This window comes from Natrix helvetica, assembly GCF_964273705.1.
Source record: "Natrix helvetica genome assembly, chromosome: 1".
Classification (NCBI taxonomy): Eukaryota; Metazoa; Chordata; class Lepidosauria; order Squamata; family Natricidae; genus Natrix; species Natrix helvetica.
Window position 1 is genome coordinate 304,542,645 of NC_138548.1, and position 27,022 is coordinate 304,569,666.

A 27,022-nucleotide genomic window follows, 5' to 3' on the forward strand; every position below is an offset into this window, starting at 1 on the left:
TGGCATCCTGTGTATCCGGCACACCCAAGTACTCTTATGTGCAATTTCAAATGTTTTAATAATCTCACTTCCATTATATCTCATAGGAAATATATATATTTATCAGCACAAATACAACATATATATATATATATATATATATATATATATATATATATATATATATATATATATATATATATATATATATATATATATATATATATATATAAACTGAGAACGCATTGCAAGATCTAGGTGTATGCTCCTTTGAGTTTGGCACTTAGATGCAATGCCCGTAGAAAGATGTTTAATAATGTCAGGGGCTACAAACCGTGTTAATCCTTCCTAGTCATGCAAAATATTTTTTTTAAAACCTCAGGACTAGGGCTGCTGAATGTGAGCAACGGCTCTTCCAGTCCTGACAAAGGAGCATATCCTTGGAGTGCTGGTTTATATGACAGCACAAGCAAAATGATCTTGGTGGAATGAAGAAGCATGTTCACCCAGCAGAACAGCTGGAAGAGATCAGATGGTGTTTTGGTTGCTGTGTCTGTTACACACAACCGTTATCTTTCTTTGTATTCTCATTAACTATCACTGTTAGTTTTCCCTAAATTATTTTCTGTTGTCCTTTACCACACTATGCTTTTGGTATCCTAGCCATATTTTAGAAAGAAATCATATCCTTCTAGTGTGGTGTTTCTCAACTTTAAGATACGTGGACTTCAACTCCAATGGCTGGCTGGGGAATTCTGGGAGTCCACACATATCTTAAAGTTGCCAAGATTGAGAAACAGTGTTCAAGTGTCAGTGTAATATGTAGAATATGCTATTATTGGTAACATATGAAGTGATTGATAACATATGAAGTTATAAATCCAATATTGTCCAATACTGTAATGTGTTTGTTGACTGTTGGGAGCTTATATTCTAGGTCAGCCCTGAGCATGTAATTCTTCCTATACTTTTTGGAAAATAGGAAGATTCACAATAAAATATAAATATCCTCTTGAGGCATCGGTTTTATGTAGGTTTTTTCAAACAGTGAATATTTGGCTTATGTAGGTTATTCAGTAAATATTTGGCTTGAAAAGTTTTGGATTGCTTATTCTACTTTCCTGCCCCTATTACTTCCTGTTCCATTGCTACATCTTATTATGTCATTAACCTTGCCTCATTTGGTTATTTAGATACCATTTTTATTAATTGAGATTATATAATCATAGGTTTTTCTGCTTGTGAGTCTGAAAGCCCTTTTTGTTTCTGACTCATGCATTGTTTTACATCATAAACTAAGTAGATCATTCAGTGCAATAACATTTCCAAAATCAGATGTTTTTTCTTTCTTTCTTTCTCTTTTTTCCATCCTTCTTATCTTCCTTTTTTCCTTGTTGAAACTTATTTTCACTTCTGTGTTAAGTCTGAGGAAATATTAATCCATTTTTAATATGGTGAGATGAAAAGTTTTTGCCTTTTATCTTTCATATGCATAATTATTAATGTGGTGCCTAGCTTTTGGAAGAATGAGATTTTTTTCCTTTCAAAGAGTTGAGAGGTAAAAGAGATGAATGGCATTTCTACACAACCATCAGCCTGTCATAGCCTTTCCTGCATTTCTATGCCACTTCATTAATAGGCTAGATAGTCAGCCATTGCATCTATATGGTCACTGAAAGAGTGCAGTGAAAACAGTACAAATGGCTATTATTGCTCAGGGAGAGAGCAGAAGGACCTTGGTGGCAGGAGGAATGATAAAATCCATAGTATCAGAAGACAAGTCAAGACTGGAATTCTTGCTAATGGGAAACCACCCATAGTACAACTCCAGAGGAAATGCAGCTAAATGATTTTCACAACATTTCTGCTTCAGTTGGAGCTGAGTTAGCAGCTACTTGGCTTAGCTTTCCACCCCACACTTAAGTCCTCCAGTTTCATGGGCTTACAATTGGTGCCATTCTCAGAGGAAGAAAGTTACACTCTAATGCCATTTTATCTAGTCTGAGGAAAGAAAAAACATCTGATGGCTTTATATTAATTGGTGGCAACAGAAAAGCCCCATAGTATCCCCTGATTTTCTAGGAGAGGGGAATTATGTTTTGCAATGTGATTGCAATGGCTCTAAACTGGAAGAACTTGTGATAACATTCTTTGGCAAAATTCTCAAAATTCTGTGATCTGGGTTTGAACTATCTGAATTTGACCTTGTTATGAGAGTACTTTTCATGAAGTAGTTTATTTGCTGCTACTTATTTGTTTATTAAATTTATATGCCGCCCATTTTTCCCACAGGGTGATTCTGGGTGGCTAATAGAACATAGAAAATGAATTAAAAGCTTTAAAACTATGCAGAAAACTAGAACCCAGAAGACAGTAGGAGGATGAAGTCTTCTTCTCCCATCAATCACCTCCACTTTCCCCCTTGTGGTTCCAAGCCAACAGGCAAAATCAAGTTTTAATATCCTTCCAGGAGTCCAAAAGAATGGGAACAGTTCTCCCCTACAGTGGTAGAACATTCCACAGGTCAGGGCCACATAGGAAAAAACTCTTCTCTTTGACCCTGCCTGCCGGAATTGCATAACAGAAAGGGTTTGTAGCAAACCTCTTCTGCTGGAAGCCTTGACAATGTAGAGAAGTATTTCTGCTAAGGGAAGTTAATGTTGTTTCATGTATTCATTGGCAGTCCGACAAAGCCATATCTGATTTACTCCAAAGCATTGTGATATTAGTACACTCATTAAATGATTCCAATCAGTAGGGAGAGAAGGGGATGCCAACAAAACAGTACAGAACAGAACAGAACAGAACAAAAATATATATAGTATGGTTGTAAATTGCCACAAAAGACTGAAGAAGTATGTTTCCTTTTTTTTTCCTAGATTACATTTCATGTTCCCCAAAGTCAACTTTTATACTTACAATTTTAATGAGCAAAAAAGTCAGTTAAAAAAACTATTTCTACTTTCTTGTTCATGTTTTTGACATATTCAGTGGTCAATCTTCCTCAGTTATAAAATCTTGCCTAGTTTTTCTGGACTGCATGTTTATTCTTCTATTTCTTAAAGAAGTCCCCATTGACTTTTAAAAGAATATACATTTGAGTACAACATATGGTGTTGACCCTAACACAGGTTGTAAGAAAGAGCTTGATAGATTTAGGAGATGAATGTATGATATGGGACAATTTAAAGACCATTTAAGTTCATGGTATAGATGTATGAGAAAATATTTAACTTTATAATTCTTGAGAGAATGAATTCTAGTGAAGATTGTGTTCTCTCTCCTGGCAAAGCCAAACGAAAACAGGAATAAAATGTCATAACAGTCTTATGTAATTAAAAAACTAAAAAATTGCAAACATTACTGGGAAAATATCTTCTCTGTGGTTTTTATTTTCTCAGTATAAAATTTAGTTTCCTGACGCCAGAAGAAACTCTTAACTTGTTTTTTATTACCAACAAATAAATTGTTATGAGAAGTATTTTCTCAAATCTGATGTTATTTTAAAGGCAAAAAAAATTGCTTTGAAAATATTTTTATAGAACCTCATATGGACTCACACACTTTGTTAGTTAAGCTCGTTCTGAACAGTATATTATGGAAGAACAGTGAAATCTATGGGATTTCTCAAGACAGAATAGAAATACATGGGCCTCTAATATACATCAGTATCGAGTGACCTGAGCTTTTTGAGGTATCAGATTCCACACCATGAATGATCCATACTCAATAATTCTATGAATTAGGTTAGCGTAGCCTCGCGTAACCTTGTTTTCTCAGAAATATTGGATTGATTTCCAATGACTTTCCAACCATGATTGCTAAAGGTAGTTGGCGTCAAGTTGGAAAAGATTAATAACAAACACTGTCAAACTCCTCTTTGCACCAGGGGTGGGTTCCTGCCAGTTCTAACTTCTTCTATAGAAGAGGTTCTACAAATCTACAGTACCGTTTAGAACCAGTTCCATCTCCCTCCCCCCACCCATCCGCACATCATCAAGATGAACAGCAAGAGAGGAATTCTGGGAGTTGAAGTTCACAAGTCTTAAAGCTGTCAAGTTTGATCACACCTGGGTTTTTTTTTCTAAAGGGTTAGGGGTGCAAGAGTCTTGTAACATGACAGCTTTAAGACTTGCGTGCTTCAAATGCCAGAGTTCCTGAGCCAACATTTTGGTTGCTAAGTAAGAGCGTTGTTAAGTGAGTTTCACCACATTTTACAAGTTGGCCATGCCCACCCAGTCACATGACTGCCAAGCCACTCCCACTCAGTCACATGGCTGGCAAGCCACTCCCACCTGGTCACATGGCCGGCAAGCCGCTCCCACAAAGCAGGTCACACCTACAGAAGAGGTTCTAAAAAATTTTGAAACCCACCACTGCTTTGCACCCTTGACTGGAAAGAGTTAATTCAAGGAACAAGAATATAAGAGCAATAACTAATGGTATTTTTATTAGAATTTATTACAAAGTTATGACACAAGAATTCAAGCAAGTACCCTACTTTAGATAAGATGCCTATAGTGTACATTAGCAATTGAGCAGCAAGAGTTTTGTCTGTTTCCTTCTGTTTTGTTGATGTAGAAAAGAAATAAGTTTCTCTTGTGAAGATGGGACAGTAGGCATTTCCTGTGTTGATAATTCTCAGCGCTTTTATCAATGTGAGAAATAGTTCTCACAAATAGATTTATTTAGCAAAAGCTAGATATCAGAGCTTAAAAATCTGACTAACTCCCTGTACAACAATTCAAGGCCCTTATGAAATTGCACAAAACTGAGACTACTGCTTACTGAAAAAATTAAATATGTTTTACATTTATTTTAGAGAAAATATAGACCATGTAAACCGCTTAGAGAGGACTGTCAAACACTATGAAGTGGTATATACGTCTAAGGGTTATTGCTATTTTCAATGACATCATGTCCAATCTGCTTTATTTATGCAGGTAGGCAGATGTGTACACATCATCCACACAGTAGCATTTGCTTAAGGGATTGTACCTGTTTTGGACCTTTGCAAAGTAGGGGGTCCCCTTAAGCAAAGTGGCAGGCTGAAATAGACTGTAGTATGGATGAGCAAGGGTGCAAAAGCATATAACCTATAATTCAACTATTTCAGGACTTTCCTCTATTGTTCTCCTCAGATTGTTGGAATTTTGGAAGAGGCAATGATACCCATAGGCCTTCTTAGCCACTGAATAGAAAGGGTTGACAGGATATTTGAGGAAGATGATCCACTGATTAGTGAATGCAGCTTTTTATTAGCCAAAGCCAATAAAGTAATTCTGCTAAACAGGATTTTACTCATTGATGATTTTTGCATCCAGTACATTTCTTCCAGATATATATTTAGTTCAGGTGCTGCGGATATTCTATTTTGGATGCATAATTTGTATCTCATTTAGCAAGATCCATTTGTAATATTCATCTAGGGTTGTGAGTGAGTTCCAAACCTAGTGTTGCATTGGACCACTAAGCTCCTATAACTGGTTCTACACAACAATGTTACTTTACACGTTGAAAGTAAAAAATATAGAATTTGGATTGTTGCATCAGTTCCGTCAGTTATTTTAGGCCATAATGGTGAACATTTTTCTGCTCGGGTGCCCAAAAGGGTGTGTGTGTGATAGCATGTGCGTGTGCGATAGTATGGGCCCACACTCATAATGCAATGCCCTCCCCCTGGTGCATGTGCACACAACCTCCCCTGCGCTCTTCCCTCCCCCCCCCCCGCACATGTGCGCAGTCATCACTGAAACCTCCGAACTTCCAGTCGGCCTGTTGGGCTCATTTTTCGCTATCTACAGGCTCCAGAGGCTTTCCTGAACCCTGGGGAGGGTGAAACGGCCTCCACCTGCCCTTTCCGGAAGGCTGAAAATCAGCTGGCCAGGGCAACGCCTTGCGTGTCCTCAGATATAGCTCCAAGTGCCACCTGTGGCACGCATGCCATAGATTCACCATCACAGTTTTAGGCAATTCCTTTTCCAATGTATATACTTCATGCCTGCAAATGCAGAAGAAAATCACATGTTTTGGAGGTACAAAACATGTGATTTTGTTGACCTCCAGAATTTATGGTTTATAGCACTAATCAAGAAATTCTCAGATTGTTAAAGGAACTGTGTGCTTTGCTTGATTTTATTGTAGGTAAATATGGACGTGTAGCATGTTAAGGGCTATAAAGCTTGGCATCCACGGAAACATGCTGTACAAATAAGGATTATAAATAATATTGTCTCCCTCCACAGGAAGCAGAGACTCTTTGATCTTGCAAAGAATAATCCATTTCATTCTAATTCCTATATCGCCACCAGCATACTTCAATTGGATTTGTCTCCACTCTACTATATGCATTTTTGAACATGAGCAATTTGGGCCCTTTGCCCTAGTTTTCAAAAACATGGATATGGTTATACAAAATGTACTCGTAGTTCTCACCTTATGATCGCAATTGGGACCGCAATTTCTGTGATAAGTCAGTTGGTTGTAAGTCGAGTCAGACACAATTTTACAATTTTTATGATGGGTATTAGGCAACTCACAGTGGGAAAACATGCGGTTGTTAAGAGAATACAGCTTCCTCAATGGCCTTTTTTATTTTTTTGTCAGATGTCAGCAAAAAAAAAAAAAAAAGACCACAAATCACAAGCGTGTGACTGCAGTAAACTATGACCAGCTGTAAATGCAAGTGCCAAAGTGCCAGAGTTGCAGTCACATCACCGTGGGGGTGGCCTAACAGTTGTAAGCTCAGGTCTTACAAGTCATTTTTTCCAAAGTCAATGTAACTTTGAATCATCATTAAATGAACAATCCTAAGTAAAGGACCATTTATCTGTGTGAATTTTCTATGCAAAGGATCCCCATGGAAGCTTTGATTCATGCCTTCTTTGAAGAACCTGTTAGATTTTTATCCTGCCTTGTTGTATCTTTATTTTATTTTATTTATTATATCTGTATCTTTATCCTGCTGTTTTATTAAGGTAGCAAGAATACCTAATTCTCTTGCCTCCTTAGGTTCCCCACAAGAATGCTGTGAATTGGGTTGAGTTGATAGAGAGACTAGCCGGTTTTCATGGCCAAGGAAGTCATAGAACTTACTATCTGCTGGTTTCTAGACCAGTACCATAATCGCTACACCATGTAAAATCACTAATTCCTAAAACATACAATTTAGTACACTTATTTGGTGCTTTGGCAATGTCAAACTTTTTTTCTTGCATGCTTTTAATGATCAGCTAATCAAGGAATGAAGTAAATATTCTGCTGAAACTGAAGAACGTTTATCTTTTCTATGACTGAATCCTTTCAGTGTTATACAGAAAAATTGATTGCAGTGTATAACACAGAGATAGACAAAACAGACATATGAAGACAAATACACATACAGATAATTTTTAATTCGTAACATTACATGTCAATATGTTTATCTAGGAAAGTTCCTTTGAAATCAATGAAATTCTACCAGGGTAAGCTTTTTGTCCCTTCAAATTATTCATGCCTTCAGCATAGAAAAGAAAAATAGCCTTATAGTTAAATAGATACATTTTAGGACATTCTGAACATGCCTAAAGCTATTCCCCCAGTAGAAGAAGATCATGTAGCTAGGTAGCTACTCTCTTTATTCAAATGCAGAGTTTTTATGCAACATGGATTTTCTAGTATGTGTGGGAAGCCTTTTTTTTCTCAAAGAGAAGAAGAGGTGATTTAACAATGATTGGTCACTAGTGAGGGTGACACAGAGCTATCCAAACACATGCACTCCTTTTCCATTGAGAGGAAATATTATATTGCTGTTAGAATTCAAAGCAAACATAAGCATTTTTCCATGATTCCATTGAAAGAAATACTAGAGAGGGAAAAGGAAAGTAATTAGATTCACTCTATGCACTTCTGCGCTTTATGGATATGCTGCTTTTCTTTCTCTTTCTAATAATTGTAATGGGTAATGGAAAATGAGTAAAGAAATTTGAAATAAAATGGAGTATTTTAACTCTGCTTTATAGCGGGATATATTGGGCACTATAAAGGGGTGGGTTCCTGCCAGTTCTAACCTCTTCTATAGAAGAGGTTCCACAAATCTACAGTGCCATTTAGAACCGGTTCCAGCTCCCTCCCCCTCCCCATCCACACATCATCAAGATGAAGAGCGAGAGGAGGAATTCTGGGAGTTGAAGTCCACAAGTCTTAAAGCTGTCAAGTTTGAACACTCCTGGGTTTTTTCCTAAAGGGTTAGGGGTGCAAGGGTCTTGTAACTTGACAGCTTTAAGATTTGCATGCTTCAAATGCCAGAGTTTCTGAGCCAACATTTTGGTTGCTAAGCAAGAGCGTTGTTAAGTGAGTTTCACCACATTTTACAAGTTGGCCATGCCCACCCAGTCACATGGCTGGCAAGCCACTCCCACCCAGTCACATGGCCAGCAAGCCACTCCCACAAAGCAGGCCACACCTACAGAAGAGGTTCTAAAAAATTTTGAAACCCACCACTGGTTCTGTCTTACAGCATAGAGCAGTGCTTCCCAATGTGCGGCCCACGCTCCACAGAGGGGCAATTTGATTTTTAATGGGGGCAATTTGAACCTTGTTTAAACCAAGTTAATGGCTTTTTAGGCTTCCTCCGTGTGAGTAAAGTTCACTTTTTGAGTAAAGTAAGAATTATATGTCATGGGAGTGGGGATCAGGATTTTAGAGATGCTTAGGTGGGGCATGGCCATAAAAAGATTGCGAACCACTGGCATAGAGCTATATTGGAGTGACAGAAAATGACGCTTCTTATGTAACAGTACATTCATTCTTTCATTCATTCATTACCAGTATATTTGTATTACATTGGCCATGCTACTATGAGCTGGACATCAGTGGATTGGTTTCCATCAAAATGCCATCAACATCTCTTGAATTAGCCAAATGTCCTAAATAAGTTAACCGAAGACACTATCAGAGTCAATGTTTAGTGCCACAAAACTAGGATATCCTCATTCCCTCTTCATTGTTGGTACATTTTATGAGCTGATAATTTCCCCCTGTTATTTTCAGTCCCTTTTTTTCTTAAAAGAAATCCATCCTGTAAACTTGTAAAAGGGGGTGGAGGGAAAATGCAAGTACAACAGAATGGAGATCAGTTAGGTGCAGTTTATTACTGTTGCCTTTTTCCTTTCAGCTATTAGGTTTGGGCGAATGCCACAAGCTGAGAAGGAGAAACTCTTGGCAGAGATTTCAAGTGACATCGACCAGATGAATCCTGAGTCTGCTGATCTACGAGCCCTGGCCAAGCTGCTCTATGATTCCTACATAAAGTCTTTCCCCCTGACCAAAGCCAAGGCGAGGGCAATCTTGACAGGAAAGACAACAGACCAATCAGTAAGTTCCATCCAGTTGTTCTTTTTTTCTTTGGGCAAAAGGTCTAGCATTCTAATGGACTATATTGTGTGTGTGCTTTTTTTTAATGTGTTTGGTACTTAATGTATTTCAAACCAAAGCTGAAACACAGGAAATGGTTTAGATGGGATAAGTAAACATTATTTTGAAAAAATATAATAAAATATTTGAATCCCATACAAGTATGTGAAGGTCAACACAACTTGTGTTCCTGCATAGTCACTCCTTTTTCCATTGGTAATCACCTACATTATCCAATGGAGCTACTGTATGTCTTAAAGCAACTGTGTTGGGCTACAGATCGATCCCTTTCTTGGCATAAGACTGGGCATTTTTACTTCCCTGGTAGAAAGGCTAATTCAAGGACCAGCTACATCCTTTTGCTAAGGTTTCTCAACCTTGACAATAGATTCAACTCCCAGAATTCCCCAGCCAGCATGCTTGTGATAATTGAAATCTATATGTCTTAAGATTGTCAAGATTGTGAAACTCTGTGTTAGAAGAACAGCAAATTCACATTTTTGTTGTTTTAAAACTAACCCATCTAGTTCCACGGATCTTTTTATTTTCATTTATAACAAATGTCTACTGTTCAGTTCTTCCTTCCAGTATTTACTTTACTTCCTTATACTCTATCTGTTTAACAATTTGTTGTAACTTTACTAGTTCTATGCTCGTGAAAATCCTTGTTTACATCCTTTATTGCCGGCTTGAATTAGATCTGAGCAAGTTTATTTTTGTTCTCCTTTGAATAAAAATTCCTTGGTCAGAAAGAACTCTTGTGCTTCCTTGATGCTAGGTGATGACCTTGCATACGTCCTCTTGTCTCTAATGGTATGTTTTCTGACTTACGATACAGATACTAGTTCATTCATATGATCCTTCAGCCTCAGTATCTCAGAAGGCCACCAGCTCTGCATCTTCCTGTCAATCATAGGGTCCATTTTCACAGCATCTCACAGGTGCCCTCTCTCTCTTCTTCTTGAGCTGGTTGATGGTGTGGAAGATAGGAGTTAGCAGGAAAGACAAGGAGGCTTTAACATCTAGGTGAAGGGGGAAGTTTCAGAAAACAGAACAAGGCAGGAGTTTTTGCCAGTAAGTCACTGCCTACTCTGCACCCCCCCCCCCCCCCCAAAGGAAGTACTGCCAAATTGTCTTTGGAGCATTTCCTCTGGAACAAGAGTTAAGCTGATATTTAATTGGCTTGGCTTCTCCAGACACTCCATAAAATTTATGGTGCTGCTCTCCCATTGAAGGAAATGCATTTAAAGAGATCTTAGTTTGTCTTTCTGAATGAGAAGACACAATTATATCCAGAAAACACAAAAGAGTGACCACTTTGCAAAATGCCCCTCTGCAATAGAACATTGGACAGTCCTCACAAGATGTTCAACATTTGGCTGTATCTAACCAAATATACTATTTTGTAAGATATGGACATATTCACACTACCCACAACTGGTACATTGAGAAAAGGATGGGCTGCTACTTCCAAATAGTTTTACAGGATCTGTGTGTGATTTATAGATATACTGTCTTCATACATGGTGGGTTATGTGTAGATGTGGCCCCTGTTATTTGCAGAGATTCCATTCCCGCCTAACTGTGGATAATGAAGCAAGGCTTATTTTATTGTGTGTTAGCCCTATACGATCACCCATCTTATAAAACACAACTCTGAGCAGCTCACAACAATAATAAAACCACAAACAATAAAAAACAAGTATATCAGGCACCTGGGCTACCATCTCCAATCCATCACTCCATGCATACCTTGAGTTCCAATCTTGCTTTATCCCAGCATCCAGGGGGAAACCCAGCCCTTTACAGCTTTCTGCAAGGCTAGAAGTGTGGAGGGAGGCTGCCGGTTCCCAGAGGAAAGGGGGTTCAACAGGGCAGAGGCTGCTAAGGAGAAGTCACATGTCCTTGGTATCTCTATTGGCAACACTTAAGGGATGGAATCTGGAGACATTTTTTAAAAAAACATACTTTACACATGGCTAAAAGCAATCTGCACACAATATGTAAATTAACTCTCTCTCTCTCTCTCTCTCTCTCTCTCACACACACACACACACACACACACGCACTTGGAAAGCCCTCCTTCAAACAGAACCAAGTCTGCTGATATGCAATACTCCATATTGAGTTCTGTTCTGTAATTGCTGTGTCAAACATTGGATTATGGAACTACTGTATGAATGAAATGGGAGGAGCAAGGATGAAGGAGGGCCCTTCAAAAATAGAATGTTGTTTACTGATTGCCTTTCCAAAAGTAATTCTGCATTAAATCAGATATTTTTTAAAGCTTTAAATAATATTTTAAAATGTGTGAATTCAAGGTTAACATTACAATAGGCATCAGTGTTCCACTTATTCCCTGAATAAAGAAAAACTGACACTGGAAACTCTTTGAAACTGGACTTTCATGTTCTGAGTCTGGTGTGCTAAGAATTACATCTAAACTGGAACTTTTGTGTGTGTTCTTGTGACAGTGTTCACCTACCCATGATTAAATTCCAACTATCAGGATAGTGTTCCCGGAATAAAAACTAGAAGTGAAAACCCCATATAAAAGGCCAATACTTTCTTGGCCTTACCTTCAAAAGGAATGGGAAGAAATGTGCTCATTCAGTAAATAATGTGTAAAACAATTTTATTATGCATTCTGTGATGGACTTTGGGTTCCCAAACATTAACATGTTTATTGTGGATACAATTCTCAACTATGTTCCTTCTCAAAATTGTGGGTAGCATTTCATCATGTGTAAATGACTGGTAATGCTTAAATAGGTTGTACAGTTTAAAATAATGATGTAGACAGTTTTTCTGAGACATACAGTGCTCGCTGGCCTTTGTAAAATACTCTATTACGTGACAAGGAAACCCATTTCAGGTTCTCTAGCTTCCACTAGTTAGTATTTTCTGCAATTTTCAAAGAAATATCACGTACAAACAAAGAACATGAAGGAAGCACTGGAAATAATAAAGCAGCAAATAACACCTACAGCGAAGACAATCAGCAGACGGAAAACTTGACTTGCAAATTACAGGCAGAATTTCCCATTTCAGCCCAATCATAAACATTTCTACCAATCCATCAGTGGAGACTGGACTGAATCAGATAGTACTTGAGGATTAAGAAACAGTATAGTTCTCGACATAGATATGGAATAACCCGAAGAAATGCAAGAAGGACTCAGCTTGGTTGAAGAAGGTAGATAAAAATAAAAAAGCAGCTGAAATGAAAGAATTAGTAATAACAGCAGAAATAGTAGAGAAAACAGCAAGAAACATCAAGAATGGGTCAGCACCAGGTGAAAATGAACTGCATGTTTTTTGGTTGAAACATCTGACTGGTCTACACCAACTTGTTGCCAAGCAGTTTAACAACATACCGCAAGGAGGTGAAATTGAAAAGCGTCTAACATTTGGCAAAATCTATCTGATAATGAAGGATCCAGCAAAAGGGGCAGCACCAGGGAACTACAGGCCAATTACCTGCTTACCAACAACTTTCAGACTGCTAACTAGTGTGGTAGCTGATGCAGTCCAACAGCATCTAATTGAAAGCAAGCTCTTTCCACTTGGGCAGAAAGGAAACCTCCAAACAGCGGAGGAACAAAAGATTGACTCCTAACTGACCAGATAATTTGGGAAAACTGCAAGGGAAGGAAGACCAACCTGAATATAGCGTGGATTGACTACAAAAAGGCATTTGTTTTCCTGCCACGTGTTTTGATAATCAGATGTCTAGAAATAACATGAATCAGTACAAACATCTCAAGCTTTGTGCAAAGATCAATGGCACAGTGAAAAACAATATTGCTCGTCAATTGTGATAAACTGGGAGAGGTTAATATCAAAAGGAATTTTACAAGGCACTGTCATTCACTGTCATCATGACTGTTTGCCATTGCACTGATTCCTCTGTCAACAATTTTGAAAAAGTTGCCCCATGATTATCAAATATCGAAAACATCTGCCAGGCAATCTCACATCTTTTACATGGATTATCTGAAGCTGTATGGAAATACACCATCTGAAATAGAATCGCTGCTCAACATGTCCAAAGTATTGCAATGGAGTCTGCATTGGACAAATGTTCCACCCTCACATCAGTAGAGAAAAATAATGAAAGGATGCTCTACAGAAATAACACTGAGTCTAGATGAAGAAGATTACTACAAGTATGTCAGCATACTTCAGGCTCAAGCACACTGAAGTCAAGAAGAAGATTAATAGTAAATCATCAGAAGAATTAACAACAACTTAAGAGTTCAAGCTCACTTGTAGAAATACCATTAAGGCAATTAATACCTGGGCTATTCCAGTCATTAGATACACAGCTGGGATAATTGATTGGACTAAAACTGAACTAAAAGCCCTGGATAGGAAGACCAGAAACATAATGACATTGAATCGTGTCCTTTATCAGTGCAGTAATGTTGACAGACTAGGTTGGTGTGGAATGCTGCAAGTAGACCAGACAGTTGAAGAAGAAGAAAGGACATTGGAAGAATATCTGAAGGGCAGTGAAGAAGATATACTGAAGCTAGTACACTATGAAGCCTCACTGAGTACTGTAGACCAAACTGGCCTTCAAGAAAGACCAAATGAAAGATAGAAAAGAGACATGACAAGGCAAAGTGGTATTACATGGCCAATACTAAAAAAAAAATAGCAGGCAAAGCAGATAACAACAAGATTTGGCAACACCTAAGAGCAGGAAAATTAAAAACAGAGGGGCAAATTCTGGCTGCATAAGATGAAGCCTTAAGAACAAATGCATACAAGGCCAAAATTGAGAGGACAGCAACAGATAGTAAATGCAGGCCTCTGAAAAGAAGTTGAAGAAAAACTTAGCCGCTAAAGAACAGACTGACTCTAAACAATTGCAGGACAAAGTAGCAAAAACAGTGCATTGGACAATCTGTAAGATATACCACTTGCCTGCCAGCAAGAACGTGTGGGACAACAAAATAATAGAAAATGAAAAAACTGGGACTTTAGAATTCAAACAGAAAGACCCTGGCCAGATAATATCTGGATAAGAAAGGCAAAAAACGTTTGGATAGTGCATGTTGCAGTATCATGTGGTGCCTTTATTCTAATCCTTGTAGAGGCAACAGATTTGAATTTTGACAATCCTATTATCCTCTCTAGCAACAGATCCATATTCTTTTGAGAAGTTCTCCATTTTTAAGGGGTTCAATGGGTAAGGAAGAAAAGCAGAAATCAGATCCTCCATCTTTCATCCTATGTATCATTTTCCATGTTTGACATTCCTTTGATTAAAAAAAAACAGTTCTTCAAAGTCCAGTTGAAGCAAACGATGCCGCAGCACCTTCTACTTTTCAACCAATTAGCTGCATTGTTCATTGTGATGACTTTAAAATACATTCTGAGTAAGCATACTCTTTATTAAATGATCACAATAACCTTCTAGATTTTTCTAGATTTTTCTGTTGTCTCTCTCTTTAGAGAAAGATATTTCTCTATCTTTCTATCTCTATCTAGTTATTTAGCTATCTAGCTATTTATCATCTATCCCCTGGCAATTCAATCACAATTGTTTACCTGTTTTTGTTTTAAAGAATCAATAACTAAATCATAAGTATTATTGCTATAGGGATAAATTCAATAATATACGGTAAATAGATTTGCTGCACAATGCTACTGTATTCTTCTTCTGTGGGAGTAATGGTTTATCTTCCATGTTGCTGGATGAGTTTTAGAACTAACGTACAAGTAAGGTTTTCTATCTCGGCTTCTCTTCTCTGCCTTGAGGATGATGATGTTACATTCCTAGAGTTAAGAACATTCAGTCAATGTGGGTATGATTGTGGGTGGGTTGGGGAAAAATCAACTTAAAATCTGCCAAACCCATGCTATACATTTTACATGGGTTTTATTACCCATTACATATCTATGGCAAGGAAATTCAGAAAGCCGTAAAAATACAATTTAGGCTTAGTGATAAAATAAAGGAGCCTAATTGCCAGTATTATGTTGGTATAACAAGTTTTCAAAATGATAAAGCAGATATGCTATTGGCTTGAAATGATTGCTGCTTCTTAGCAATTTACCTTGAGGGGAAAATATAGGGCTTTATTTACCAAAACAAAATGTTTTTTCTTCAAGATATGTCCTTGAAAACTGAGAGATCTATGTAGCCGAGTTCTTCACATTCATACACTTAAGCCTATCTTCTCCAACCTGTTTTTCAGATAGTCATTGTGTTTTGTGTTGCAAAAATCCTAATCATCAACTGTATCTCTTTTTTTAGCCATTTGTCATTTATGACATGCATTCCTTAATGATGGGAGAAGACCAGATCAAGTGTAAACATTTGAGCCCCATGCAAGAGCAAAATAAAGAAGTGGCCATACGTATCTTCCAGCGCTGCCAGTTTCGCTCGGTGGAAGCTGTTCAGGAAATCACTGAATTTGCCAAAAGCATTCCAGGTTTTGTGAGTTTAGACCTCAATGACCAAGTAACTCTCCTGAAATATGGAGTGCATGAGATCATCTATACACTCCTAGCCTCCATGATGAATAAAGATGGTGTTCTCATATCCAATGGACAAGGATTCATGACTCGGGAGTTCCTAAAGAGTCTGCGGAAACCTTTCTGTGACTTTATGGAGCCAAAATTTGAGTTTGCTGTCAAATTCAATGCACTGGAATTAGACGACAGTGACTTGGCAATATTTATAGCTGTCATTATTCTCAGTGGAGGTAAGTGTGAGAAAGTTGCATAGTTCTCCTTGATTTGCAAAGATTTTAGCCAAGGTGCATGACTTCTGAGCTGCCCAAGCATCCCATATTTAGCACACCAGCCTTGTATTTCCGTTCCCACTCAGAACATTAAAATAGAGACTAAATCCCTGGCGTAGTTATAAATGCTTCCTGAATTGCTTTCAGTTGAATCATAAATTGGGTGGTCCTGATTTGAAAACTATGCTACTGTATTATGGATAGGCTCTTGTCTCCCAAAGTCTAATTTATATATGTGCAATGATCCTTTTAGAACAAAGATTCTTGAGGCAATTTTTCTCATCCTACTATATGCAGTTTGGAAGATGAATGAAATGAACAATTGCCCTTTGTGAAAGAGTTTTAAGTATCCAAAAGAGGCTTAAAGTACTCTCCAGAAAGTATACATCAGGAATCCTAGGAGTTCTAAAGGTCTGCATTTTTGGATTTATATGCAGCTGCTCCACATCCAGTGACTACATTTAGTCGGTTGGACTGACTCTATTTGTTCTGGTTATTAGATCCCCTTGGGAAGAAAAATGCAAGAATCTTTGTGTTAATTAATCCTTGCTTGACCAATCTGATATTTTGGAACCCTGGTTTCTTTCTGTAAGCATTGATCATCTTTCAATCTGAATCTCTGCTTGTATCTCAGTTCTGGTTTGTCCTTCAGTTCTTGTTCTTTGGTCCCGGAAAACTGGTTTTGTCCCTTGTCTCCTGATTCCATTCAGACTGCTGTCTCTGGACAGCCCTGGTAGTTCAGTCACAAAAGTAAGGACTGGAAAACTATCTTGTACCAGGACAAACTATGAAACCCAACATTGTTGGTTCTGATTAATAGCTGTTTGTCAGAGTCTGCAGCAGATGTCTTGAGACTGAGCATGGGGCCACGTGTAAACAAAAAAGTGTCAAGTGGACCTGTGTGTTTCTTTATGATTCTGTGCATCTCCAGTGTAACCCTACTGAGTTGAGTTGCTGCTGCTTGTCACGCTATGCAGTGCTATGTTTTCCTTACGCAGAACCAGGCACCATCACTCTTACATAATCTCACCTCTCTGATTGCTTCTTTCTCTCAACCACATTTGAGGATTGCGTGATTCAACAAGTGTCAGGATTAAAGGAGTTTAATTATTATTTGGCACTTTTCACTTGGAACTGCAGCATTAAGGCATGTTGTTAGTTAAACTAAAAGCTCATTTAGCAAGAATTTATACTGTAAGAATTATTGAGTAAGATGTTGGTACAAGTGACTGAGTGGCTCTGAATAAAGGCAAAAATTCAAGTTGATTTTTCTTTCGAGAGCTGCTTCCAGCAAACCAAATTCAGTCCCATTCTGTTTTCAGAGTTTTATGGTATTGATGGACAAAGTTCTGAGTCCTCCTAAATATTTCCTTTCCAACATGCAATTAGGCTGGAAAGAATAAAAAGCTGTATTATTTCAAGAAATATTTTTAAAAAATGAGTTATAATTAGTCACAGATGCAATAAGACAGGAGTTATGACCCTTTGCAAAGGAATGAATCACTAACATCATTTCTCTTTTCCTTCACTTTGATATGGCAAATTCAAGAATTTACTCTAAATGATATAATTCAACAACAATTAAATTGAGAAGTAGTGTCTTGGAATGCATGATTGTCAGGGTGGGGGGGAAACTACCTTCCATCTCAAGAAATTCCTTTGAGTTGGATGGTACTTTTTGATAATAAAAGTTAGAAAATGTCTTCCTGCTCGCTTTCCTCAAAACACTGAACACATAAGGAAAAAAGAAAATCTGAATGCATCTCAAGTATGGATGTTTCAAATACGAATACTTTTTAACCTTTTTAAAAAAAATTATTTTAACAGATATTTAGAAATGCAACCAAGGGAGAGGAACAAGGATATAAATATTTCTAGGCTATAAAAAAATTGAATAAGAATTTTCAAAGTAACATTACAATTGAATGTGTTTACAATTGAAAAATAAGAGAAAATTCAAATCCATAAGGCAATATTGTACCCATTGTGTTCTGCTGAAAAGGAATCAATGGAAATTAAATTCTTCATTAGGTGCTTAAATCCATTATATTTTCAATGCAATTAGAGTTAAGGTACAAATTCACATGCTTTTCCATTCTTCTGTCTGCCTGGAAACCCTAGAGTAGAATCTACTAGGACTGAACCAGCTAGTAGACATTTCTAGCAAAGTCTCATTTAGTGCCTGTAAGATCCTTGCATGAGATTTTTCCCTGAAATATTTGTATTCTTTTTTGATTGGTTGGTTGGTTGGTTGGTTGGTTACATGCCATCAAGTTGATGTCAAATCTTAGTTCTTACAGTAACACCCCCTATCACTTCTGTAACTAAATCTATCCACTTTGCTACTCATTGTCCTCTTCTCTTTCCTTCTCCCTTCCCCAATATTAAAACCGCCTCCAGAGAGCTGAGTCTTTGCATCTCTCCAAAGTAGAGCAATTTGAGCCTAATCATTTGTGTCTTGATTGGGAACTCTGGGTTAATTTGTTCAGTGATCCATCTGATTTGTTTTCTTGGATGTCCACAGTATTCTCAGGAGGTTTTTTTTTTATTTTGGATTTTTTTTATCTCACACTTATTATTTTTATAAATAACTCAAGATGGTGAACACACCTAATTCTCTTTCTTCCTCTTATTTTCTCACAATACCAAACCAGAGGTGGGTTCCTACCAGTTCAGACCGCTTTGGCCGAACCAGTAGTCATTTGGCGGCCTGGGTCACTGGAACCTCTTATAGGGCCGCCATATTGATATTCGGTTCTGCGCATGCACAAATTAAATTTTTTCCTTTTTTAAAACGTTTTGCACATGCGCAGACCTATTTTTGTGCATTTTGCACGCACTGATCAGTAATGCCGGGAGCAACCCACTCCTGTATCAAACCTGTGAAGTGGGTTGGGCTGAAAGACAGTAACTGGCCCAATGTCACCCAGCTGCTTTTCATGTCTAAGGTGGGACTAGAATTCACATCCTCCTGCTTTCTAGCCAGGTTCCTTAACTAATGGACCAAACTGGGGTCTTCTCCAACACCCAAAGCATCAATACTCTTCCTATTTTGTTTCTTCAGTGTTTTTTTGTATAATATTTAAAATAGCATCTTCAGTGAACTTGGAGACAAATTTATAAACAGACCAATTGTAAATTAAATTTTCAAAAGGATGTAATATGTATATACATTCTATATGACTATAGAATGCCCCAAAACAAAGCTTCCACAAAATGGACAATTTGCTGTCTTCATCGTCTTTTAAATCTTCAGGGCATTACATATTCCCAATAATTGTGTCTGAAGTTGTACAGTTTAAAGTTTTCAAGTAATAATTGCACTGTGATTTGAATAATTGGAACTATTGAAAAATGTACAGTCTAGGAATAAATGATTTTGAAGCTTTAAGTCGCAGTTTTAAGACAAACTTTAAGTTGTAGTTTTCTTCATAGTTTTCATTCTGCTACCAGAATTCTGCCCGAAATGTTCTTTCCTGGGATACAAGAGAAATGAGATAATCCTTTCCAGTTTCGTTTCACTGAAGCTTCTTCACCACCTTCCCAATTGCTCTGGGAATTTTAAGGAAAAGTGGAATAGTTTACAGCAGGAGAAAACGGATCAGAAGAGATTGCTTCCCCTTTTCCACTGCAGGATTCCCACACTAGATTAACAGTCTCCTATAGAAAAACAACCATCTGCTAAATACTTCTGTTGGATCCAATCTAGTTGAAAATACTATTTTTTTTCAGGGCCTTGACTGTTTTATCAGTTTAGGAATTGCTGTTTACAGATTGAAAAAGACAAACTCTCATTTAAAAGAACAAACCAATCAACAGTTTTGAGGGATATTCCACCTATTAAGCATTTTTTTATATAACTGTAAAGATATGTGCAGCCAGTGCTAGTTTCTTTGAATTTAAAACCTGATTTGTTCTGTACTCATTAAAATCAGGCACGCAACTGCTGAGTCACACTGACATTATGATAAGAGTTCCCAGCCAAATGCTTATTCTTGTACTAAATGAGCTTCAGTAGCAATTGCTCTTAAGAGATAAGAATACATAGGAATTTTGCAAGTGTACATAGAACATAAAATAATTGTTATAAACATTTTGTAAGTGAATGATTAACAGAAAGTAGGGTTCTCTTTGAGACTGTTGAAAAATAAGAGACTTCCACACTGGATAAAAAGCCTATCTCTATATATGGTCATCTACTTTGGGAACATTGTTTCAACTTTACATTTTACGTAATTATCAGTCTTTCAAAAATAACTTTGATATTATTGATATTACAATAGCAGAACTCCTAGTGTTTATTTCTAGTTTAACTAAACTACAGTACAGTTTAATTTTAAACTAAAGGAACGATAGAAGTTCATTTTTATCATTTCTGTTTAATGTTTCCTATGACTATTTGGGGACAGAGGCATATATGCTACCCTATGTTAGGACTTCATCCTAAAGTCTACCTGGAATTTATCTTTAAAATGCATTGAAGTGTCCACAACTATTCAAATTCCAACTAGGTTTCATAATTTTTTTAAATGCTTCAGCATCATAAGCTTGGCCTTGATTTGGGAGTACTTTAAGAGGGAAGACTCTTGGAGAAAGCATTAAGGTTTTCTTCCTTTTCATGGGTTCTTCGCAATGACAAACAAGAAAAGCGGTGAGAAAATAGGTAAGGGCTTCAAATTAAAGAGGACATCTGGATCCCTTGATAAACTCAGGAAACAAAAATTATGTGGTGGCGCAGTGGTTAGAGTGCAGTACTGCAAGCTCCTTCTGCTGACTGCCAGCTGACTGCAATTTAGCAGTTCGAATCTCAGCAGGCTCAAGGTTGACTCAGCCTTCCATCCTTCCGAGGTGGTAAAATGAGGACCCAAATTGTTGGGGTCAATAGGCTGACTCTGTAAACCACTTAGAGAGGGCTCTAAAAGCACTATAAAGCGATATGTAAATCTAACTGCTGTTGCGATTGCTATGCTAAAAAAAATCCTTTTTTTATTATAGAAAAAAGAACCTGTAGAATTCAATTTGTTTTTATATTTATAAAAAATATATTTTATATTTGGGATGAAAGGAAGTTACTTTTAGACAAGTTGAATAGTATTATATTGTTAACTACATTAAAGATAGACTGTTAGTGAAGCAAGCAAGAGGTTTTCTAGGATTTCAAAAACAGTAGGAAAAGATGCTGCAGACTTTAAGTTTGCTTAAATTTTATGTTTATGCACAATGAGTCATACCCAGATGTTTTAGCATTTGCAGATTATCAAAATGTTGTTAAAATCTATGTAATCTCCCCAAAACCAGACATTTAAAAAAAATTAATTGCCACATCTCTAAAATGTTTATGCACACATATCCTCAATACATAGCAGACAGATCTAAAAGTTTTGAATAAATGACCTTGAGTGTCACATGAGTAAGCTTCTGTTTGTGCAATATTACACGAGCAGTTTGTCTCTCGTTGCTCCTTCTTTTCCTGCAATAAATAAATAAATGTGTTTTGCTCTTCCAAGCTTCTTGAGCAAATCTGGAGCTAGGAAAAGGAAAGAGGGGAAGTCCGTTCTAACTGCAGAATCTCTTTTGCTTGCAGAAAGGCATCATAGGATGTAACTCGTAAAATAATGTAAACCCAGTATGCCTACTTCTTTTTGACAAAGCTTTTCTGTGTGCCCTTTTTTATACCCTATGTCAGAGATGTCAAACTCGTGGCATCACAGCAACATCATGTCACATATCATGACCTTTTTCTGTCTTCGCTAAACTGGGTGTGGGCGTGGCCAACGCTTGACTCATTCTGCCCCCGGGTCGCAAGTTTGACAGATCCGCTCTATGTTATTCCTTCCTCATTTTATTTAAAGTAGAATGATATTATTTTTTTGGTAACTAACTTATTGATTGGGTTTAGAATTCTGCAACAGTAGCTATGCCTTTGTGATTTCTGAGAAAACATAAAACATTTGAGAAAATGATCCTATATTCTTGTTATGAAAATATTTGGGAGGATACATCATTTCCCATATATTAGACCTAGCTAGTCAGTGTGAAATATAATGTAAAAACCCAAGTTATGAAGGAACTATCAAGTATATCAGTTTTAGTTTATATGGAATGCTACCTCTTTTTTTTGACACCTAAGGTAAATAAGTCATTTTGTGGTTTATATAATCAGGTTGTAAATCCTTACAAGAACTAGTTCAACCTACGTGAACTCCTTTAAACAGACACAGAGCTGATTTCTTGTTTTCGTCTGTTATTGTTTTAACTTCCTTCACTTAAGACCATACGATTTCTATGACCTTGAATAAAATCATATTCCAGTGACAAAACTGAGAACTTAAACCTGGCAATCTAATTAACAGCTTTACTTAAATAACTTAACAGCAGTCAGTTTGGGCCTCCGAAGCTTGAGCTGCAGGCTTAATTGATCAAGGAAGTTACCCTTTCATGTTTAAGAATTGCTCTACAAAATCTGCAGGAAAGGCCACCATGAGAATCTATAACCCAAACCTGGAAAATGACATTGGGTTATTTGTTAGGTATCAAAAGATTTGCACAACTCCTAAACTCATCATTTGTTGATTTCAGTCTTCTTCCCTTTATTCTTTGATGATGCAGGAACTTTCTTGTCATGTGAGGGTGTCACTTGCTCTGTTCCCTCCTGTCTTCAGGCTACAAATCCTAGACAACAACAGATCCTTTTGTTGGTGTTGTGTGACTTCATCATCATTATCATTGTCCCCATGAGCATTCTGAATGGGACAAATGGAAATCTCTTACAGCACAGCTGGAGGGCACTAGATTAGTGAAATCTGTACAGTACAGTACACCTTATCCAGACATCTGAGCCTGTACCCAATGCCCTCATCTACAACAAGATGACACCCAGCTTGTCCACTTACTTGAATGACTTAGCAATTGTTTTACTTATTAACTTTTGCCTTGCAGCATGAAGCCAGTGGATTCTGGTTATTGTGGTTTCACATTGCCAAGTGAGTTTAAGAGATTATATATTAGCAAGAGAGGCAGCAATGGTCACTTGCAGATGTTGTCAAAATAGGAACATTGTGCACAATTATTAGCAACATTTGGCTGTATTTTCATCCATTTTGCTTATAGAATTATAGAGTTTCTCCATTTGTCCAAAAGTTCAACATAAAGACAGGAGTTCAATTAAGCTGTGGCTGGATTTTAGTAATTTTTTTTATTTTTCTCTTTTTAGGATATAAGGCTATAGAGCAGGGGAAATTGAAAGAACTAACCCAAGAAATCTAATAAAACATTGTGGTGGTTTTGGCTGAGAGTTATTTGAATGTTGTCAACAACCTCATGTTAAATAAAAAATCCTAAAGAAATTATTAAAAAATGGCCAGAAAAATATAATGAAAAGAGAGGTACAGGTAAAATTGTGTGTGAAGGAAAAGTACTCTGAACTGTGGCTAGAAAATATCTCTTTTGTGGCAGTCAAAAACGTATGGGTAATTCCAGTTCAGATGGCACTTAAAGGTAGTTTCGGCAATGCTAGAACTGCTGCATAAACCTTTATAATTCAACTATACTAATGGATATGTAGCTATATGCATTTTAAAACAAATGGTTTTATTTGCTTCTAGATCGCCCTGGATTACTGAACGTGAAACCTATTGAAGATATTCAAGATAGTTTGCTGCAATCACTAGAACTCCAGTTAAAGCTGAATCACCCAGAATCATCACAGTTGTTTGCAAAATTGTTGCAGAAAATGACAGACCTCAGACAGATTGTAACAGAACATGTGCAGCTGTTGCAAATTATAAAGAAGACGGAGACAGATATGAGCCTTCATCCACTCCTACAAGAAATTTACAAGGATTTGTATTAAGGGTCATCAGATTTCTAATTCATTTACATAAGTACGTTCATCAAATTGCACTATTTCTTTAAGAGGGAAAATATTACACACCTAAGAAATTACTGTGAAAAAACCATTTAGAGACAGAGCTTTACTATTATAGATCTATTTTATGCATATTGTTTATAAAGATACATTTACAATTTGCTTTTAATATTAAAATGTCTTTATCATCAAAAATGTTGACTGTATTTACCAGATTCTTTTTTCCTGACTTATTTGATATAATAGCACTGCTTTTTCAATTTGATTTAAAAATAACATTGGAGTAAGAGTATAGTTCAGCTTCACTGCAAAGAAGAGTAATTTCCCCCTCAAGGGAAGTTTTCTGGATCTTGATGTGGTTGTGAATCAGCAACAATTAGACAGGTCACTGCATTATTCTGCAGTGCTCGAATGATATACATCTAACTTTTAAAGAAGTTTTTCAGAAAGGTGCAAAGGGGCCTGATTTTAAAAAATAATAATTAGCTTGCGGGTATTTAAAAACATTCCTGACATTTATCTGGGTTTGAAAGAGACGGTCAGAAGAATGACTTTTTTATATTAAATATATGTACGTTTCAAGGTGCTCAGGATATGTACTACAAAATTAGTTTTATGCTTAGTTTTATATACTTTCATTTATATTGTATGCTGATTTCAAATGTGAGCTGCCTAGCCGCCTTGTTTTTTTTCTCTGCTGCCTCTAGTGGCAGTTTGGCACAGGACCAGAAACTCAGATTTGCCCTGAGATGTAAAACACTCCCTGTGTGTGGTGGTGAAGGTGGCAGAAGCAAGTTCTTTTGATCTTGGCAAAGCTGGCAGAGAGATTCCTCATGTGATTGCCCTCAAGCAAGCCAAATGTTGCAAAGCAACAGGGCAGATTTTATGGGACTGCTGTTTGGATTAGTTTTTATAGGGTAGCAAGTTGGAACAAGATAGCATTCATCAAATTCTGACTGAGAAAGGAAATTGTTGTCCACTGGAAATGCTGGGCGACTTTGGAAAGCCTACTGGTATCACTGTTCAGATAGACCATGCATCTGTCCTGCTTTTGGTATCCTGGGAGTTTGGGAGGCTGAGCCAAAATGGAAATGTAGGAAGCATCTTTATCCTCTCATTTCCCCTAAGTAAATATGCTGCTAATGCTGAAGATTTAGAATGGTGTAAATGGACTGAAAAATAACACCAATGCAGGCAAAGTACTGATCACCATTATCTAAATCAGTGGTTCCCAACGTGGGGCCCATGCCCCACAAGGGGGGAATTTGATTTTTAATGGGGGCAATTTGAACCCTGTTTAAACCAAGTTAATGGCCTTTTAGGCTTCCTCCGCATGAGTAGAGTTCACTTTTTGAATAAAGTAAGAATTATATGTCACAGGGTGGGCATCAGGAGTTTAGAGATGCTTAGGTGGGACATGGCCAAAAAAAGGTTGGGAACCACTGATCTAAATACTATGGCTCAGGGAAATTCTCCATAGTGAGAGTGAATTAAATCAGATGTAGATAATGCGTGGTCGTTCAGATATTGCTGAATTAGAGCTCCCAGTCTCCCAAACCCATCTGGCCAGTGGTGAGGGATACTAGGAGTGATAGCTTAGCAACTTCTGAATGATGTAAGTTACCTGTCTTTACTATAAACTAAATAAATGAATAGTCTTAATCAAGTTTTTGATCCACTGTGGATCTTCAAATCTTCTCTCAAAAATTCTCTAAGGAGAATAGATGGAAATAACAAGGAAGCATCATTGCAGGTCATGGGGAGTTAGCCTGTCAGCAGCCATGCTACTAAAGTGAGTTGAATTTGCTAGTCTCTGCCTTGAACACAATTGTGGTTGTCTCCAGTAGGAGATAGCTCTCCATTGGCTGCTTCTAGAATGGTACTGCTAGGGATCAAACATCTTATACATTTAAATCTCTGGTTTGCTTCCAACACAATGAACAAAACCATACCAGGAGATATGGACAAGTGTACACATACCTGTTGAATCAAACCAATAGGACTGCATAGCTAAAGCAACTCAAATGTGAACTGTATTTATTATCAAAACTGAAAAGGAGAATAATTCATTACATCCAGTGGTTTATATATTGTATATTTAATCAAGGTACAAAGCTTGAACATAAAGTGTGTTCTTAAATCTTGCAACTTTGTGACATGTTGCTAGATAGGCTAATGCTGATTCCATTCTGATGAGTTGGTTTGGCAGGAGATTTATTCTATGTGGAAATGTGTGTTCAATACTTGGCAAATAATAGCAAATAACTAGGATTCTAGAATATCTGCAAAGCAGATTTGATGTCATTGATTTCCAGCTGTTCCTCACTTCTGATTTCTATGAATGATTTACATGTGAAAAACACAATATTTAAGAATTTAATGAGAGATTATAGATCAAGTCAGGATAGCAATCCAACGTGCCTCAAATAAAATGCCATTTTTAATTTCCTTACTAAAAATAAGGAAATATACCTATTTCAGATTTTGATTTCAACTGGTGCTATAGCTTGAGAAAAAATGAAAATATAAAGGGATAAATAAAATTTATATTATACTTTAGATATCATGCTATATTTTTCATAATAAAATTTATTTTTACTTTCATGCCAAAATGATATTCAAGAACTTAGGCATTTATCTGTTTAAAGTGGCAAGCCAAATTATGAATGAGGTACAAGTATAACATTTTTAGCTTTTATCAGGGTTTGAAATAAGAAAAATGGTTTTCACCATGGGCTCTGTACTTAATTAGACCATTCACCCACTTCAGGGGAAAACCCTTTTTCTAAAGTCCTAGTATTTTCTCATGTGAATTATAATCATAATTTTGGTTTGAGTTTAAATATATTCTGCTTCTATGGGATTTTATTTATTAAAAAAACCTTGCTCATGTCAATTTATGTAGGCTGTGTTATTTTCAGAACCTCGAGGGCTTTGGTGAAAATATTCCAAATCGTAAATCACTGACTGTTTTTTGAAAACATGACTGTAACCTAAAACATTTGTTCACTTGAAATTAACATAT

General features: G+C 37.0%; 1 protein-coding gene across 2 annotated transcripts in view; it reads left to right on the plus strand.

The window, feature by feature from the left end:
• Nucleotides 1–26,957, plus strand: part of PPARG (peroxisome proliferator activated receptor gamma) — an 87,359-nt gene extending 60,402 nt beyond the window's left edge. The window contains exons 5-7 of one of the 2 annotated variants that reach the window (XM_081936394.1): nt 9,134–9,333; nt 15,641–16,091; nt 23,735–26,957. In XM_081936394.1, the coding sequence (XP_081792520.1) occupies nt 9,134–9,333; nt 15,641–16,091; nt 23,735–23,982 (899 nt within the window). In that variant the 3' untranslated portion in view covers nt 23,983–26,957. The remainder of the gene's footprint in view (nt 1–9,133; nt 9,334–15,640; nt 16,092–23,734) is intronic. The other variant, XM_081936393.1, reaches the window with a different exon arrangement.
• The last annotated feature ends 65 nt before the right edge of the window (nt 26,958–27,022 follow it).